This window comes from Schistocerca nitens, chromosome 2 (assembly GCF_023898315.1).
Source record: "Schistocerca nitens isolate TAMUIC-IGC-003100 chromosome 2, iqSchNite1.1, whole genome shotgun sequence".
NCBI lineage: Eukaryota > Metazoa > Arthropoda > Insecta > Orthoptera > Acrididae > Schistocerca > Schistocerca nitens.
The window spans coordinates 478,884,511-478,902,339 of NC_064615.1; the positions used below are offsets into that span (position 1 = coordinate 478,884,511).

Below are 17,829 nucleotides of genomic sequence, written 5' to 3' on the forward strand. Positions count from 1 at the left end.
GTGTGTGTGTGTGTGTGTGTGTATGTTGTCTATTTCTGATGAAGGCCTTTTGTGTCCAAAAGCTCACTTTCTTACAGTCTTTTTGTTGTGTCTGTCAGTGACTCAGCATCTCCATTATATGGTGAGAAGCAACCATTCTTTTCTTCATATTGTTATATTCCATCCTGGATTTTCCATTGTTTGATATTACTTTAGTTTGGAATATTTTATTTGGGGTTTTACAGTTTTCTATGTGTTGCCTGCTGGCAACCTGTGAAAGACCCTAGACAGGGATGCATGGGCTGTGTGAAAATCAGTTTTCCTTCAAGTAGTGTGGTTGTGTATTTCACAGTTCATCCCCAGTTCATTCTTATCATTAGCCAAAAACATCATTAGGGAGTGAAAATGTTAGCATGTAAGTGTAAGGATCTCAAGATTCCTGGAAAGGCTTCTGCATTATGTTTGGTTGTCGACTTTACATATTATTTGCACTCCCCACATCTGTGGGATAAGCACATTTATAACAGCAGTTGTGTTTACCCAAAATATTAGAAGATACCATAGTGGAAGTATGCTAAGTATGCTAGTAATGCCATCTGTAGGTCAATGCAGTGAGAAACCACTAAGTGTAAAGCAGGCATAACTCAGCTTTTTGATTAACTTGAATGAGCTAACTTGTGCTTGAAGCCTAGAAAAATACTCACAGTGTTTCATTTAGTGTGTGCCCATTTATCTCCATTCCCGGAACTTATATTTCATTTTTACTTTTTTGGAGTTGCACAATATGAGATTTTGCAGGAAATAAGAGTTAATCTGTGTGCTGTGAAACAGTTTTCATTTAATTTCCTTTTTATGAGAATACATTACATCATAATCCTTTTATTTTATTTGATGTTGATATCTTTAATCTATGGTAAGCTGACATGTTCTTTCGCAACTCTTAGCACGAAATTCTTTGATGCTCTCCTATATTGTCATTTTTGTGCAGATGTACACTTATTCACTACTGCCCAACATTTGCGATATATTTCATGTAGAGAAGTCTTGCAATTAGAGGAATTTACGCCAACTTCAGATGCCATCATACATTTGTGCCACTACTGTATGAAATACACCTTTCTTTTTATATTTGTGGAGATGTAGCTCTCATTTATTAGTATAATGTTTCGTCTGCATCGTTCTTTCCATTCCTTCAGTATAATTGATATTGTACCTTAAGAAAAATCAAATTACTAATAGGTTATTTGAACTGCTGAAGTTGAAATCATTATAGTTGCAACATGATGTATTGAGCTGTACAGTTTCTCATTGGCCATTATCTGCCAAAATAAAGCTAACACAGTAGTTCACCTCTTCTTAAACAATGAAATTTAGTTCAAGCACATATCCCAAATTAATTTTTTCAGCAAGTATGATCACATAATGAAATCACAAATCCACCACAAAATCTTGACTTCTTTCCTTACATTTTTCCTGTTTGTGGTAGCTGAGCTCTCTCTATCTCTTAAAGTTTTTTTATATAATAGTTTTTCATTAAAACCAAACAATGGAAAACCCAGCCTGGAATGTAACAATATTATGAAAAGGAGATAGTTGCTGCTCACCTTTTAGATGGTTCAAATGGCTCTAAGCACTATGGGTTTTAAAATCTGAGGTCATCAGTCACCTAGACTTAGAACTACTTAAACCTAACTAACCTAAGGACATCACACACATCCATTCCTGAGGAAGGATTCGAAAATGCGACCGCAGCAACTAGAGGGGATGCTGAGTCGCAGATAGGCTCAACAAAAAGATTGTCACAAAATGAGCTTTTGGCCAACAAGGCCTTTGTCGAAAAAAAAAACACACACACACAACACAAACACACTGATTCCTGCAAACATAATTCTGATGCTACAGTGTGACCAACAGCACATGATGGGAGAAGCAGCTTGGTGATAGGGTGAGGAGGGGCTGGGGTGGTGAGGGGGAGGGATATCAGGGTAGGGATGGGGGAGCATACATGGACAAGGGGAGAGAGGCTAGAGCAGCTAGGTGCAGTCGGGAGGTTAGGCTGAGGGCAGGGTGGGTGGAGGGTGGGGGGGGGGGGGGGGCGGTGGGATTAGCGGAAAAGGAAAGGAGTAAAAAGACTGGTTGCATTGGTGGAGTAGAAGGCTGTGTAGTGCTGGAATTGGAACAGGGAAGAGGCTAGATGGGTAAGGACAATGACTAATGAAGTTTGTGGCCAGGTGGGTTATGGGAATGTAGGATATATTGCAAGGTGAGTTCCCACCCATGCAGTTCAGAAAAACTTGTGCTGGTGGGAAGAATCCAGATGGCACAGGCTGTGAAGTAGTCATTGAAATGAAGAACATCGTGTTGAGCAGTGTGCTCAGCAACAGGTTGGTCCAGTTGTTTCTTAACCACAGTTTGTCGATGGTGATTGATGTGGACAGACAGCTGTTTGGTTGTCATTCCCATGTAGAATGCAGCACAGTGGTTGCTTCTTAGCTTGTAGATCACATGAATGGTTTCACAGGTGGCCCTGCCTTTGATGGGTTAGGTTATGCTTGTGACCAAACTGCAGCAGGTGGTGGTGGGAGGATGTATGGGACAAGTCTTGCATCTCGGTCTGTAGAGGCCGTGAGGCAAGGGGTTGGGAGCAGGGGTTGTTTAGGGATGGACGAGGATGTTGTGAAGGTTTGGTGGGTGGTGGAATGCCACTGTGGGAGGGGTTGGAAGGATAGTGGATAGCACATTTCTCATTTTAGGGGATGACGAGACATAGTCAGAAGCCTGGTGGAGAATGTAATTCAGTTGCTCCAGTCCTGGGTAGTACTGAGCAGCAAGAGAAATGCTCCTCTGTGGCCAGATGGTGGGATTTTGGGATGTTGTGTGTGACTGGAAAGATAAAGTGCAGGAGGTCCGTTTTTGTACAAGATTGAGAGGATCATTACAGTCTGTAAAGTCCTCAGTGAGACCCTTGATATATTTTGAAAGGGACCGCTAATCGCCACAGGTGCAACGGCCGTGGGTGGCAAGGCTGTGTGGAAGGGACTACCTGGTATGGAAAGGGTGGCAGCTGTGGAAGTGGAGGTATTGCTGGTGGTTGGTAGGTTTGACATGGACAGAGGTACTGTTGTAACCATCTTTGAGGTGGAGGTCAACAGTGAGGAAGGTGGCTTGTTGGGTTGAGTAGGATCAGGTGAAGTGAATGTGGGAGAAGGTGTTGAGGTTCTGGAGGAATGTGGATAGTGTGTCCTTACTTTACATCATGGTAATATCAGACCAGCTGTGTGGCTGGATTGAAGAGTTTTTAGCAAACAGAACACAGCATGTTGTTATCAATGGAGAGACGTCTACAGATGTTAAAGTAACCTCTGGCGTGCCACAGAGGAGTGTTATGGGACCATTGCTTTTCACAATATATATAAATGACCTAGAAGATAGTGTCGGAAGTTCCATGCGGCTTTTCGCGGATGATGCTGTTGTATACAGAGAAGTTGCAGCATTAGAAAATTGTAGCGAAATGCAGGAAGATTTGCAGCAGATAGGCACTTGGTGCAGGGAGTGGCAACTGTCCCTTAACATAGACAAATGCAATGTATTGCGAATACATAGAAAGAAGGATCCTTTATTGTATGATTATATGATAGCGGAACAAACACTGGTAGCAGTTACTTCTGTAAAATATCTGGGAGTATGCGTGCGGAACGATTTGAAGTGGAATGATCATATAAAATTAATTGTTGGTAAGGCGGGCACCAGGTTGAGATTCATAGGGAGAGTGCTTAGAAAATGTAGTCCATCAACAAAGGAGGTGGCTTACAAAACACTCGTTCGACCTATACTTGAGTATTGCTCATCAGTGTGGGATCCGTACCAGATCGGGTTGATGGAGAAGATAGAGAAGATCCAAAGAAGAGCGGCGTGTTTGATCACAGGGTTATTTGGTAACCGTGATAGCGTTACGGAGATGTTTAATAAACTCAAGTGGCAGACTCTGCAAGAGAGGCGCTCTGCATCGCGGTGTAGCTTGCTCGCCAGGTTTCAAGACGGTGCGTTTCTGGATGAGGTATCGAATATATTGCTTCCCCCTACTTTTACCTCCCAAGGAGATCACGAATGTAAAATTAGAGAGATTAGAGCACGCACGGAGGCTTTCAGACAGTCGTTCTTCCCGCGAACCATACGCGACTGGAACAGGAAAGGGAGGTAATGACAGTGGCACGTAAAGTGCCCTCCGCCACACACCGTTGGGTGGCTTGCGGAGTATAAATGTAGATGTAGATGTAGATGGTGTCATCAATAAATGTGAACAAGATGAGGGGTTCGTTTCTGGGTGTTTAGGAAGGATTCCTCTGCATGGTCCATTGGCATAGGATGATGCCATGTGGGTGCCTATAGATATATCGCAGATTTGTTTGTAGGTAATGCCTTCAAAGGAGAAGTAATTTTGGATGAGGATAAAGTTGGTCATGGTGACTAGGAAGGAGGGTGTTGGTTCGGACTCCGTTGGGCATTGGGAAAGGTATTGTTCAGTAGCGGTAAGGCCATGGACATTAGTGATGTTAGTGTAAAGGAAGGTGGCATCAATAGCGACAAACAGGGCACCAGGTGCTAAGAGAACAGGAACTAATGAAAGTCTGTGGAGGGAATGGTTGGTATCTTTTATATAGGAGGTAGGTTGCAGGTGTTGCTGAAGGAGTTGGTCTAAGAGAGCAGGGACTCTCTCAGTGGGGGCACAGAACCGACCACAATGGGGTATCCTGAGTGGTTGGCTTTATGGACTTTAGGAAGCATGTAGAAAGTAGGAGTGTGGGGAGTGGTAGGGATGAGGAGAGAGATGGGCTCTAGGGAGAGGTTCTGGGATGGGCCTAAGGATCTTAGGAGAGACTACAGATTCTGCTGGATTTCTGGAATGGTGTCACTGTGGCAGGGTATGTATGTGGATGAATCTGTCAGCTGGGGAAGTCCTTCTGCCAGGTAATCATTGCAGTTAAAAAAAAACAGAGGTGGAGCTTTTGTCAGCAGGCAGGATTATAAGGTTGGAACAATTTTTGTAGGTGGTGGATTATGGTTCTATGTGTTTGTTTGTATGTGAGAGATTTAGGGAATGATGGTAAGGCAAGGTTTGAGGTTAGTAAATTCTGGAAAGCTAACATGGGGTGATTTGGGGGCAGTGGAAGTGGATCCTGGTTTGACGGAGGAGTGAACTGAGTCAGACAGGGTTAAACATTGATCTTTGGTTGACTCTGATTGGGAGGGTTGGTGGCGAAAAAGTGTTTCCACTGAAGGAACCTGGAGATGTGGAGAAGGAGAGAAGGTCTTTAACCCTTTAACTGCTCTGGACGTTTAAACGCACGTGCCTTTGTACTTGTCCTTGTGTGTGTTGAACGTGTTTACTTGCACCACCAGTCATTCTACCTGGTATTCTGAACGTGTGCATGCATAGAGTACCAGGTAGAAGGACTGATGGCACGCATAAACACGTTCAGCACACACAAGGACAAGTACAAAGGTGTGCATTAACACGTCCAGAGCAGTTAAAGGGTTAACAAGTTCTGCATGATTGAATTTGAGGGTGGGGCAAAAGGTGAAACCTTTGGAAAGGACTGATATTTCTGCAGGGCTAAGGCTTTTGGAGGAATGTTTTATGACTGTTTTTCGGGTCTGTTTAGATTCTGGATTCTGTGTTCTGGTGGGAGGGAGTTTTGGAGGGTAGTGTAAATTTAGTAGGACTGAGAGACAGGTATTGTCAGCTATGAGGGACCATGAAGGAGTTTTGGAGGTTATTGTAGAGATGGTGGCCAGTGATAGCCCAAGGCAGGAGTAGGAACTGAGCAAGGTGGAAAGTTTTTTGAGGTGGCTTTGTGAATGTTGCTGTAGGTCCTGGAGGGCAAGAGTTTGTGTGTATTATGGGATCAAGAAATTTGGGATTGCATAGCATGAGAATTTTATGGATGGAGAGAAGCTATTATTTTCTAAATTTTTTTCAGACACAATTCTACGCTAATATGTATTTTTTTGCATTTTCCCACCACCTTGGATCCTTGTTTCTTCCATCTGCATCAATATTTAAGTTTCATTATCCCTAGCCAGAACTCAGTCCCATGTACTGCTCCTGCATTGTTGCTTACTCATGGAATCCTCCCAAATGGTCTTACCATCAAATTACTTCTCCGTCTGTCACCATTCCTTCCATTATGATATCCACCTGTTAAGATTCTGCTATTCCTTAGCCTTCCCCAAAATAGCCCAGCAAAGCCATAGCAATAAGGCCCAAATCTCCTTGCAATATCTCCTATCCATCCGTAAAATTCTCCAGCTATGCAGTCCCAAGTTTCTGGATCCCATAACGCACATTCATTGAAACTCTTTCCTTTCAGTACCTAGAGCAAAATGCACAACACCACCTCAAAAAACTTCCACCCTGCTCAGTTCCTACTCCCGCCTCAGGCTATCACTGTCTGCCACCTATACAATAACCTCCAAACCTCCTCCATGGCCCCTCATAACTGACAAAACCTGTCTCGCAGACCTACTACAGTTACACCAGCCTCCAAAACCCGCTCCCACCAGCACACAGACTCTAGAACCTGAACAGACCTGAAACACTGTCATGAAACTTTCCTCCAAAAGCTTTAGCCTGCAGAAATATCAGTCCTTTTCAAAGGCTTCACCTTTTGCCTCACTCCCAAATTCAGTCATGCAGGACGTGTTAAAGACCTTCTCTCCTTCTCCACATCTCCAGGTCCCTACAGTGGAAGCACTTTCTCACCACTAACCCTACCAATCAGACTCAACCAAAGACCAATGTTGAACCCTATCTGACTCAGTTCACTCCTCCATCCAACTATGATCCATCCCCACTGCCCCAAAATCACCCCTTTTAACTTTCCAGAATTTTTTAATCTCGAACCTTGCCTCATCATCATTCCCAAAATCGGTAAACATGCATACTATTATTACATTCGCAGAAAGAACCACAATCCACCACCTAAAAACTGATCTTACCTGCTGACAAAGGCTATGCCATTGTTGTTTTGAACTGCAATGATTACCTGGCAGAAGGACTTTGCCAGCTGTCAGTCTCTTCTCAAATCCTTAGGTCCAACCCAGAACCTCTCCCTGGAGTCCATCTCTATCCTCAACCCTACCACTCCCCACACTCCCTATTTTCTACATGCTTCCTAAAGTCCATAAACCGAACCACTCAGGAAACCCAATTTGGCCAGTTACTGTGCCCCCACTGAGAGAACCTCTACTCTCATAGACCAACACAGACAACCCATTACCTGCAACCTACCCTCCTATATAAAAGATACCAACCATTTCCTCCACAGACTCTCCATAGTTCCTGTTCCTTTACCACATGGTGCCTTGCTCATCACTATTGTCCTCAGTCTTGATCTCCTCCTCTAAGATGGCTACCTCTCTCCATATCAGACCTACCAACCACCAGTAATACCTTCATGTCGACAGCTGCCACCCGTTCCATTCCAGGAAGTCCCTTTCATACAGCCTAGCCACCCATGGCTGTCACATCTGTGATGATGAGTGGTCCCTGTCGAAATATACCGAGGGTCTCAGTGAAGCCTTTACAGACTGTGATTGTCCTCCCAATGTTGTACAAAAGCATATCTCCCATACCTTATCTTTCCCATCACCCACACCCTCCAAAAATCTCAGTGTCTGGCCACAGAAGAGCATTTCCTTTGTGGCTCAACACCACCCACGACAGGAGCAACTGTATTACATTCTCCATCAGGGTTCTGACTACCTTTTGTCATGCCCTGAAATGAGAAATGTGCTACCCACTATCCTTCCCACTGCTCCCACAGTGGCATTCCACTGCCCACTGAACCTACACAATATCCTCGCCCATTCCTACATAGCCCCTACTTCCAACCCCTTGCCTATGGCTTATGTACCTGTATAGACCGTCATGTGCTACTGCTCGTAGTGTGGCTTCAGCTGCCAGAGACTGTGTGTGTGTGTGTGTGTGTGTGTGTGTGTGTGTGTGTGTGTGTGTGTGTGGGAGGGGGGGGGGTCTGTTTTTGACAAAGGCCTTGTTAGCTCAAAGGTCATTTTGTGACAGTCTTTTTGTTGCGTCTATCTTCCACTCATCATCTCCGCTATTTGGTGTAGTTTTCATTAAATATTTTGCTCTATAATTTTGACATTTCTTTAATGTGTCATTATTTTTCTGCATTTATATCATGAGTGTTTCTTACCAAAATTGTTTCAAAATTTTTCACAATATTTTCATTATCTCTGACACAGATATTTCTGCAAAATTTAGAGGTGATGCCAATGTAAGCTGGACTGAATCGGATTCAGAAACAGACAGTGATGGCAAGTCTCGTACTGTCTATACTACATATTCAGCACATGAAAACTACCTCATGACAAAAATGTACTTAGTTGGTGGTCCATGTAAGTGTCTTTTATATATTTCCAGTTACTTAGAGATATTGTTTATGATTAAATTTCATTTCAAATGGAAAATTAAACACAAGTTGTTAAAAGTTACTGTATGTAATGTGTTTTACTTATCAGGCGATTTGTAACAGGTACAGTCATAAGCTAACAATCAATATATTGATGATGAAATTAAAAGTGCATATTTGTACTGGGTGTACATTTTCCCCAGAGCCCTTTACCATTCAGACTTACAGTTCTCAAATGGTATGAGTATGTGTATGTGCATATGATAACTTTTAAGAGGAAGATGCATAGCTTTATTGCTGGCAGCAAAGCTTTGATCTAATCTTTAGACATAAAATTGGAAACTCCAGGTTGTAGAATATGAGTTTAAAAAGTAGATATTTCTATTTTTACCTTGCATCTGGAGGTATCTTAAAACTGTGCACTATGAGACATACAGGAAGAAAAACAACTGGATTGAAAACTAATGGACGGACAGAATGTTACATGTTAGTCTGGACAGAGCCTCATCCACAAACTCAGAAGTAATGTTGAAAGTGCACCAGAGAAGATTAATAGAGACATTACTGTGCAGTGCACACAAAACAACTGATGCAGTCAGACAGCTCTTTAAAACCAATCTGTCTTTCACTTATATGTTTAGAAGGCTCTATGTAGCCACTTATACCTTTTGAGAAGTGTTATATTTTTCCACCCTGCAGATTCCATCTAAAATGAAATATTTTAAACCACACACTGTGTATGTTACTGTTACTCCAAGTACCTTTTTATAAGAGAGTTAAGTGACACTAGGCTACAATCAAAAAGTACAATGCATGAGGCTCAACTGCACTTTTTATTTATACCCTTGTTCCAATATATTTGCATCATAGATGAACATTTGATGTCTTAATGTCAGTAAGAGATTTGTTGATATAGAGGTTACTGATCCCTCAAATTATGCTGTCTTTACTTACAGCTACATTTACTTACCAGGTTTTAAACTTTATTCAAAATGTTGGTTTCAGCTCAGGAGATCATACTTCCACCAGGAGAGCATATTTATAATTTTTCTGTTATACTACCAGAAAATCTGCCATCCTCATTTGAGGGGATAAATGGTAACATTCGTTACATGGTCAGAGCAAAAATGAATCGTGTATGGGCATTTGATGATACAGTTAAAGCTTTCTTCACTGTTTTGTCACATTTAGATTTGAATAAGGATCCCTTGGTCAAGGTATGTTACGTTACATTAGTGCACTTAAGCAGGTGGCATGGCATCATTAACTTAGTAGTATACTGCGTTTTGAATGACTGAGCCATTTATTAAGGACACCATTATGTCAGATTCTGAAGATAACTTGTAGTGAGATACATTATTTTTTATATTTCCTATTATAGACATAATATCCTATCTTATTTTGTTCTTTTCCTGTATGAATACTTAATTTACAATTAGAATTACTAAATACTATTATGACCTAAATTTGATAACAAAAATTAAGAATATTAATCTTTTAAATTACCTATGACATTATGGTCAGTATGGAAAGGATAGATTTGCTACACACCACATAGAGGAGACACTGAATCACAGACAGTTGCAATGAAAATAATACTAGAAATATTTAAGCTTTTGAACAAAGTGCTTCCTCACAAGGTAGAACTCTCACACATAAAAAAGACCTCTCATGCACATGGCTATTGTCTCCAGCCACTAGAACCCAATTGTGACTGCGTCTCATGTGAGCAGCAGTTTGCTGGTGTGGATGGTGCTGGTAGGGACAGGTGTGGGGTAGGGAAGGGGAGGGATAACAGGTTAGAGGTATGGGAAGATGATAGTGTTGCCTGTTGGAGTGTGCAGGGACATGGTGGTGAAAGGTTAGGGCTGCTAGGTGCAGCATTGGAAGGCTGTGCTGTGGACAGGGAGGAAGGGGGATAGGGAAATGGAGGGGGAAAGGTAGAGAAGAGAAAAGGACTTGAAAGTGCAGTGGTGGTATGGAAGGCATGTGTGTACTTTGGTGGAAACAGAGAGGGAGATAGGCAGGTGGAGGACAGGGACTTACGAAGTTTGAAGCCTGTGTGTGTGTTTGGGGTGGGGGTTACAGGAATGAGGGAGAGTTCCTGCATGCGTAGTCCAGAATAGCTAGTCTTTGTGCAAAAGATTCTGATATCACGATGGCACTGTCTGTGAGGCAGTCATTAAAGTGAAGCACACAATGTTGGCTGATATGTTCTCTTGGCCAGTTTGATGGTGGCTGTTCATGCGGTCAGACAGCACGACAGTAGTCATGTTAGCTATTTAGTTAGTTAGTTACTTTCATGTTCCATGGATCATTTTGCACGATAGATTGTCATGATGTGGAACAAGTCATTTTACATTCATATTGCAAATTAATTTGTACATCTATATTGCAAATTAATTTGTACATCTATTTGTACTCTAAACATCACCATATACAGATTGAGTTAGCAGTTCCTACCCACCGCCTTTTACACATTACAAACATAGCAATTCTTATACAGAATAGAAGGAGATTTCAAGGAGAAACTTTTTCAATTTATTTTCAAATTTTACCTTGGTGTCTGTTAGACATTTTATATCACTGGGTAAGTGCTCAAAATTTTTTGTTGCAGCATTGTGCAACCCTTTCTGTGCTAAAGACAACCTTAATGTTGAGTAATGAATGTCATTTTTTCTTCTAGTATTGTAATTATGTACGTCATTGTTCCTTTTGAACTGTAGTGGATTATTTACAACAAACTACACGAGGGAATAATTTATACTGTGAAGTAGTAGTCAGAATGTCCAACTCCTTAAACAGATGTCTACAAGATGATCACAGCTGAGCACCACCTATTATTCTTACAGAATAAAACCCACATCCTTTCGTCTTTCCCTCTCCTTCCCTCTTTCCTGATGAGGCAACAGTTTGTTGCGAAAGCTTGAATTTTGTGTGTATGTTTGTGTTTGTTTGTGTGTCTATCGATGTGCCAGCGCTTTCGTTTGGTAAGTCACATCATCTTTGTTTTTAGATATAGAATACCTTCTTTGTTACAGATGGGTTACCCCAGAACATTATTCCATATGAAATTACTATATCAAAATAAGCAAAATATGTCAACATACTGATTTCTCTCCCCAAAGTTTGCTATGATTCCACGTGCAAATGTGGCTGAACTAAGGTGTCTAAGGAGTTCAAAAATGTGTGTGGTTTTTTTTTAAATTCTCATCAATATGGACACCTAAGAATTTTGAAGTTTCCACCCAATATATTATTTCATCACAAAGTGTTACACTTGTCACAGGTCCAGTACACCTAGAGGTGCAGAACTGAATATGATGTGTCTTTGTGAAATTCAGGGTGAGACCATTTGCAGAAAACCAGTCGGTGATACTTTTGAGAACTTCGTTCACCATTTATTCCATTTCTGTATGTATACTGGGAGTGATTAAAATACTGGTCATCTGCAAAAAGAACTAATTCTGCTTGTGGTACACTAGACAATAGATCATACGTATATGAGAAACAGGAGTGGTCCTAAGATTGAGCCTTGGGAACCCCATACATGATTTATCCCCAGTCAGAATTATGTCCCTGGTTTCTGTTGGTTGAAATACTAGTAAGTACAACTTTCTACATTCTTGTGGTTAGATATGACAAGATCCATTGGTTGACTATTCTGTCAGTCCCATAAAACTTCAATTTATCTAGGAGTATACTATGATTCACACAATCAAATGCCTTGGATAGGTCACAGAAAATACCTACCAGTGCTATTTTGTTATTTGATGCTTGTAATATCTGGTGTGTGAACGTGTAAATGGCATTGTCAGTAGAGTGTGATTTGCTGAGGATGTTATTGTTGCCAAGTATTATTCTAGAATACATCATCTTCTCAAAAGTTTTGGAAAATGATGTCAGCAGAGAAATAGGCTGGTAGTTATTGATGTCTCTCTTATCAACTTTCTTAAAGAGTGGCTCAACAGTGGTATATTTTAGTCTCTCTGGAAAAAGCCTTGAGTTAGTGATGCATTTAATTTTTTGGACAATGCTTATATACTTATTATATGGGAACAAATCTTTAGTACTCTATTGGAAACACCATCAAAACCAGAAGAGCTTTTACTCTTGAGAGAATGCATGATCCTCTTAATTTCAGAAGGTGGTACTTTCGTATGATATAATTTTATGAGAGTTACTTCAACATATGGCTGTGATCTTTCTCTTGAACTGTCGGTCCCTGTGGTTTCTACTATGTTTAAGAAATGATTATTAAATATATTTGCTACCTGCAACTTGGCATTTATAATACTTCCATTCAATTCAATAGTAACGTTATCCTCTTCTGTGGTTGATTGTCCTGTCTCTCACTTCACTATATTCCATATTGCCTTAACTCTGTTACCAGACATACTGATTTCTGACATTATGTGCATGTTTCTTGATTTTCGCATCATGCATGCATATGGTGCGGTACAGTGGTTGCACCTAAGTTTGTAGATTATATATCCTTCATTCCCTAACCTCCCCCCCCCCTCCCACCCCCTCCTGCCCACAGGGCCATAACCTTCCAACCTTTGTTAATCCCTGCCTCCTACCCCCATCCCTGCTCCCATTTCAGTACATAAATGCTTTCTATCCCACCATTGTACCTAAAAGTTCTTTTCTCTTCTCTACTTCTTTTCCTTCTGCCTTCCCACTACCCCAGCTGAGCCTCCCAGTGCTGCACGTAGCAGCCCTATCCTGTACCCACCACCTCCCTTTATGCTCACACAGGCAGCACTAACATCTTCCCCCAAATCTACCCTGCCATTCCTCCCCCTCCCCATTCCATGCCTACTCCGTAACCCACCACCCGCTCAAGCAGATTGCTGCTCATGTCAGATACAATCAGAGTCGCGTGCAAGGGCCAGATGCAGTAAACATGTGTGTGTCAGTCATGTGAATGAAAGGGAATCCTGCTTCTGAGGAAGAACTTCATTCAAAAGCTTAAATACGTGTAGTATAATTTTCAATGTACCTGTCTGTTACTTGATGTCTCCTCTATGCAGTGAGAAGCTACCTGTCATTTCCCTATTGTTGTTATTCCATTCAGGGCTTTTCATTGTTTGATTATGGCTTTAATGAAGAATTTATATTTATTATTTTAGTTTGGACATAAAACTTTCTTTGCATCCTGCCTGACTTTCATGTTATTTTGAAAATGATAAAGATTCCACAGTTAAAGACACTAGGTGAATTGAGTGCTTCTTAACTTTCTGAAATCTTCTTATTCAGGATTGCACTGAAGTTATCTAGAGGACATGCGTTTGTGTGTGATATCAAAATGTTTCAGTGAGATGACAGAGGATGTTTCATAAGTTCGATTACAGAATATGATCTTAGATGAGAATTCATCACAAGTGACAGAAGTAACTTTGGGTGCATGTCACAGAAATGTTACATTACAATACTATTTTGTGGTGTATTAAGAACCTAGTGACAATGTTTATTTTAATTACAGACTCTTCTAGATGATGCAGTTATCTATAATGGACAGTTATTGCTAAAAACACTGCATGAAAGTACAGTCCAACTGCAAAACTATTGTTGTATACAAATTATCTGAATTTCCATAAAGAGAGACAAACTTACCCATATCCTATCCAAAATCAATCTCTTTGCAAACTTGTTGTTTCAGATTTTGTGTTACTGATATTATGGCATGAGGAGTGATCATTATTGGGAGTTTAGAGTGGATACATTAACCCTCAAGGTGGCATACCTGTGGTATATAGTGTGCCACTCATAAGTAACATTGTTTTCTACCATTCTATCATTGTTTTATGGTTGCAAGCCCATACCTATTCCTTCACTATTGCTTCAGCTAAAACAGTAATAAGTTGTGTTATCGTACGTCCATGTGAGCAGCTCTAATATAAAATAAACAGCAAGCTAGGCAAGAAATTTACGATTCGTCCAAGAAAATCACCCAGATACTGAGCTATAAGCACAAGCTACAATGAGGCAGCTATCTACAAGATAAACAGTAATCAAATAAGTGGTTGGCAGGGATCTGAAACTACAACACCAGTTAATGCTTTGAATGGACCATTACCAAGGGGTAACATCACCGGTGTGTGACAATGGATACAATGAAAGGTTTATTTTATTAATGTTTAATTAACAGTGATTAGGTCACATAATTTTAATTTATTTTATTGTTTAGTTAAACTAATGGTAAGCTGTAATTTTGTTCATACATGTTTCCCTGGTAATATAAAGACAGCTGTTCTTTACATATGTACAAAGTGCACCGCGTGCCCACTCCTGTTATAAAAAATGGTGAACCAGCTTGAGGGATAATAGGGAGTTTTGGTTTAGAATACTGTACATACTGAATGTGCCTAATTTTCCCCTTTTAATGTATGTGAGTATTAATTGCGATAATCTGATTTTTGTTTTGTAATGTGGCTTGGGACCTGAATGTTTATCTCATACAAGAAGATTATACACTGAAGTCTGTGTCTTAATTCTTCATGGGATACTTTTGTAGCATTCCAGATAAATTCCACCTGTAGCTCAGAACTGCTTAAGCAAAAATGCATAGTGATTCAGATTTCATGTTAACCAACTACTGAGTAACTGGATAGCCCACAGGGATCATGGCCAAACCAGCTCCAGTAACATTATACCTAATAAATCTCTGAGTTGTTCAAATAACACTTAGGTTCATGATTGCTTTTTGCTGTGGATTGTGTTTGTCAGAAAGAGCACAACTTTAAAACCAAAATTCACTTTAAATGCAAACGTGAGCTTATATCATCAACTTGTGATGTCACCGAGAAGAATGTATTAAAAGAAATTTATCATGTTCCCTGTCTGTCAAAAACATGGAATAAAGTATTCAAATGTTGATCTCAAAATACATTACAATATAATACCAGGGATCACCGGATCAACAACTATTCCCATAGCATATAAAACAATATCTGCATTTGGTACAAGAGATTTATTAGCTTTAACTGCTGAACTTTTGATAATATGTGCAGTATAGAGAAGGTAGCATATATTTATTACAACAATGGATTTTTAAAATTATTTTACAAGGACTTTTGACTACAGCATATGGATTTTTAAAATTGTTTTATAAGGACTTTTCCTACTGAGCATTGTGATGCTTTAGAGAATTGCTAGAATTATTCTGAAATAGGTGTTTTTAGTAATAAATATTTTTGAATGTGGTTTCTTTTCTTCTTTTGTGCTCAGCAGTTGCACCCAACTACATTTACATATGTTGTTGTATTTGGTTTTAAAATTTGTCTTCTTCATTATGATCATGCATGAGAATTTGCTGTGGAATATCATTTAATTTCTTTTATGTGTAAGGGAAAAAAGAGATGGCATGTGGACTCTTGTATGAATCCAGTGAAACTATCTTGAAATGTTTTGAATCCTTATGAATAAAAATTGCCATTGGCTTAAGAAATTAAAACTTTACTCATCATATAGATATTGTGGAGGCTATTGGGTGTAGGTAACTATTTTCTTTGAAAAATGTCACTACATTTATGTAAATATTGATCTGGAATTAGAAGATATCAGTAAATATTTAAGATAATTGATGAAGCAATAGCTTTTATCAAACTAGTAGCTTACCTGATAATTTAATACATTACATTTAGCTGGCAAATAGTATTAAGCATGTAGTGATAATTTATTGTTAACGCATTGTACAAATTAAACCATGCAAACTCCAGGTAGGAACACCAAAAATGTAGTAAAAGACAGATTGCTGTTTACTGTAAAGAAGACAATCAAGTTGCTGACAGGCACGACTGCAGCTTTCAGCCACAGCCCTCATCAGAGGCTTCTTTTGTCAGTAAGGAAACACACACACACACACACACACACACACACACACACCACATGCACACACAACTGCCAACTCTAGCATCTCGGGCCAGAATGCAACATCACATGGGTTGCAAGCAGCAATCTGGAGGAGGTGGGGCATGGGGAAGTGGAAGAGGAATGCAAAGGGGAAGGGGAACGGGAAGGGATAGTAGTGTCCGGGGGGGAGAGAGATGAATGCTGTCTGGTGGAGTGTGCAGGGACTAGACTCCAACAGGTGCAGCATCAGGTGGTTGTGGGGCAGAGAGGTGGGGGAGAAAGCAACAAAAAATGAGATGAGTGCGGAAAGACGGGTAGATGCAGTGGCAGAGGCCTGAAAATAAACAGGGTGGGAGACGAGAATGGGGAGGAGATGATAGGACATAGGGGTGGAAACTGTTGGGTGGAGGGTGTGGGGACAATATGTTATCTTAGGTTGAGGCCAGGATAATTATGGGAGCGGAAAATGTGTTGTAAGGATAACTCCCATCTGTGCAGTTCAGAAAAGCACCACCAGCAACAAGAGTAGAGCATTGTCAGAAGAGGGTACATGTTCCATGTTTCCTACATAGTGCACTGTGGTACAGATGGTAGGTGCTGTACAGTGAGAGATTGAAATGGTGTGGGAAATAGAAATTTACTCCAAAGTTGAAGCATCTGGTGGTACAGTAAGATTCTTGTGAGTGAAAGTCTGAATTGCACACAGATTCCCAGTGAAATTCTGTGGTATACGAAACATATGCATTATCATGTTCAGTTATAATGAAATAGTGCCAACAATATGACCAAGGCTGCACAGACGTGGATGATGATGATCGGGAAGTCCAGATCCTGCACATGTCTGCTTGTGTCTGTATATATGTGGATGGATGTGTGTGTGTGTGTGTGTGTGTGTGTGTGTGTGTGTGCGAGTGTATACCTGTCCCTTTTTCCCCCCAAGGTAAGTCTTTCCACTCCCGGGATTGGAATGACTCCTTACCCTCTCCTTTAAAACCCACATCATTTTGTCTTTCCCTCTCCTTCCCTCTTTCCTGATGAAGCAACCGTGGGTTGCAAAAGCTTGAAATTTGTGTGTGTGTTTGTGTTTGTTATTGTTAACACATAAATGATATTGGAAGTATAAATTTTTTTTTTCAGAATGCATGCTTCACTGCTCATTCACCCAGCACACGCACAAATAAAACATCAGAGAACTGTTCATGCTGCTATAAGCATTACAAATTCTGTTGTCTGTTTGTTAATTTATTTTGGTGCATTTGGTCTTAAAGTCTACACTTCCATGATAACTTGCACCAGTGCAGTGTAGATTCTTTGGACACAATTTCATTTGGAGTCACCAAACTCAATTATCTTCCCTCCATCCACAGAATATGTTTGCTAGCCTGGATGGAAGCATGCTATCTTATGGTTAAATGCCTGGTGATGTGCTACTTGACCTTCCTGGATACTGCAACTCCAGTACCATCCAAGATGTGCCACATTGACTTGCTCCTCAGAGCTGCTTTGGCATCCAGTAACCTTAATACCTGATGTCCACTACCACCCACATCTTCATAGG

At 40.5% G+C, this 17,829-nt stretch overlaps 1 protein-coding gene across 3 annotated transcripts in view; it reads left to right on the plus strand.

The window, feature by feature from the left end:
• Nucleotides 1–17,829, plus strand: part of LOC126236395 (arrestin domain-containing protein 3-like) — a 136,813-nt gene that overhangs the window by 26,932 nt on the left and 92,052 nt on the right. For 2 of the 3 annotated variants that reach the window (XM_049945680.1, XM_049945681.1), the window contains exons 2-3: nt 8,248–8,400; nt 9,420–9,631. In XM_049945680.1, coding sequence (XP_049801637.1) covers nt 8,248–8,400; nt 9,420–9,631 — 365 coding nt within the window. The remainder of the gene's footprint in view (nt 1–8,247; nt 8,401–9,419; nt 9,632–17,829) is intronic. The other variant, XM_049945682.1, reaches the window with a different exon arrangement.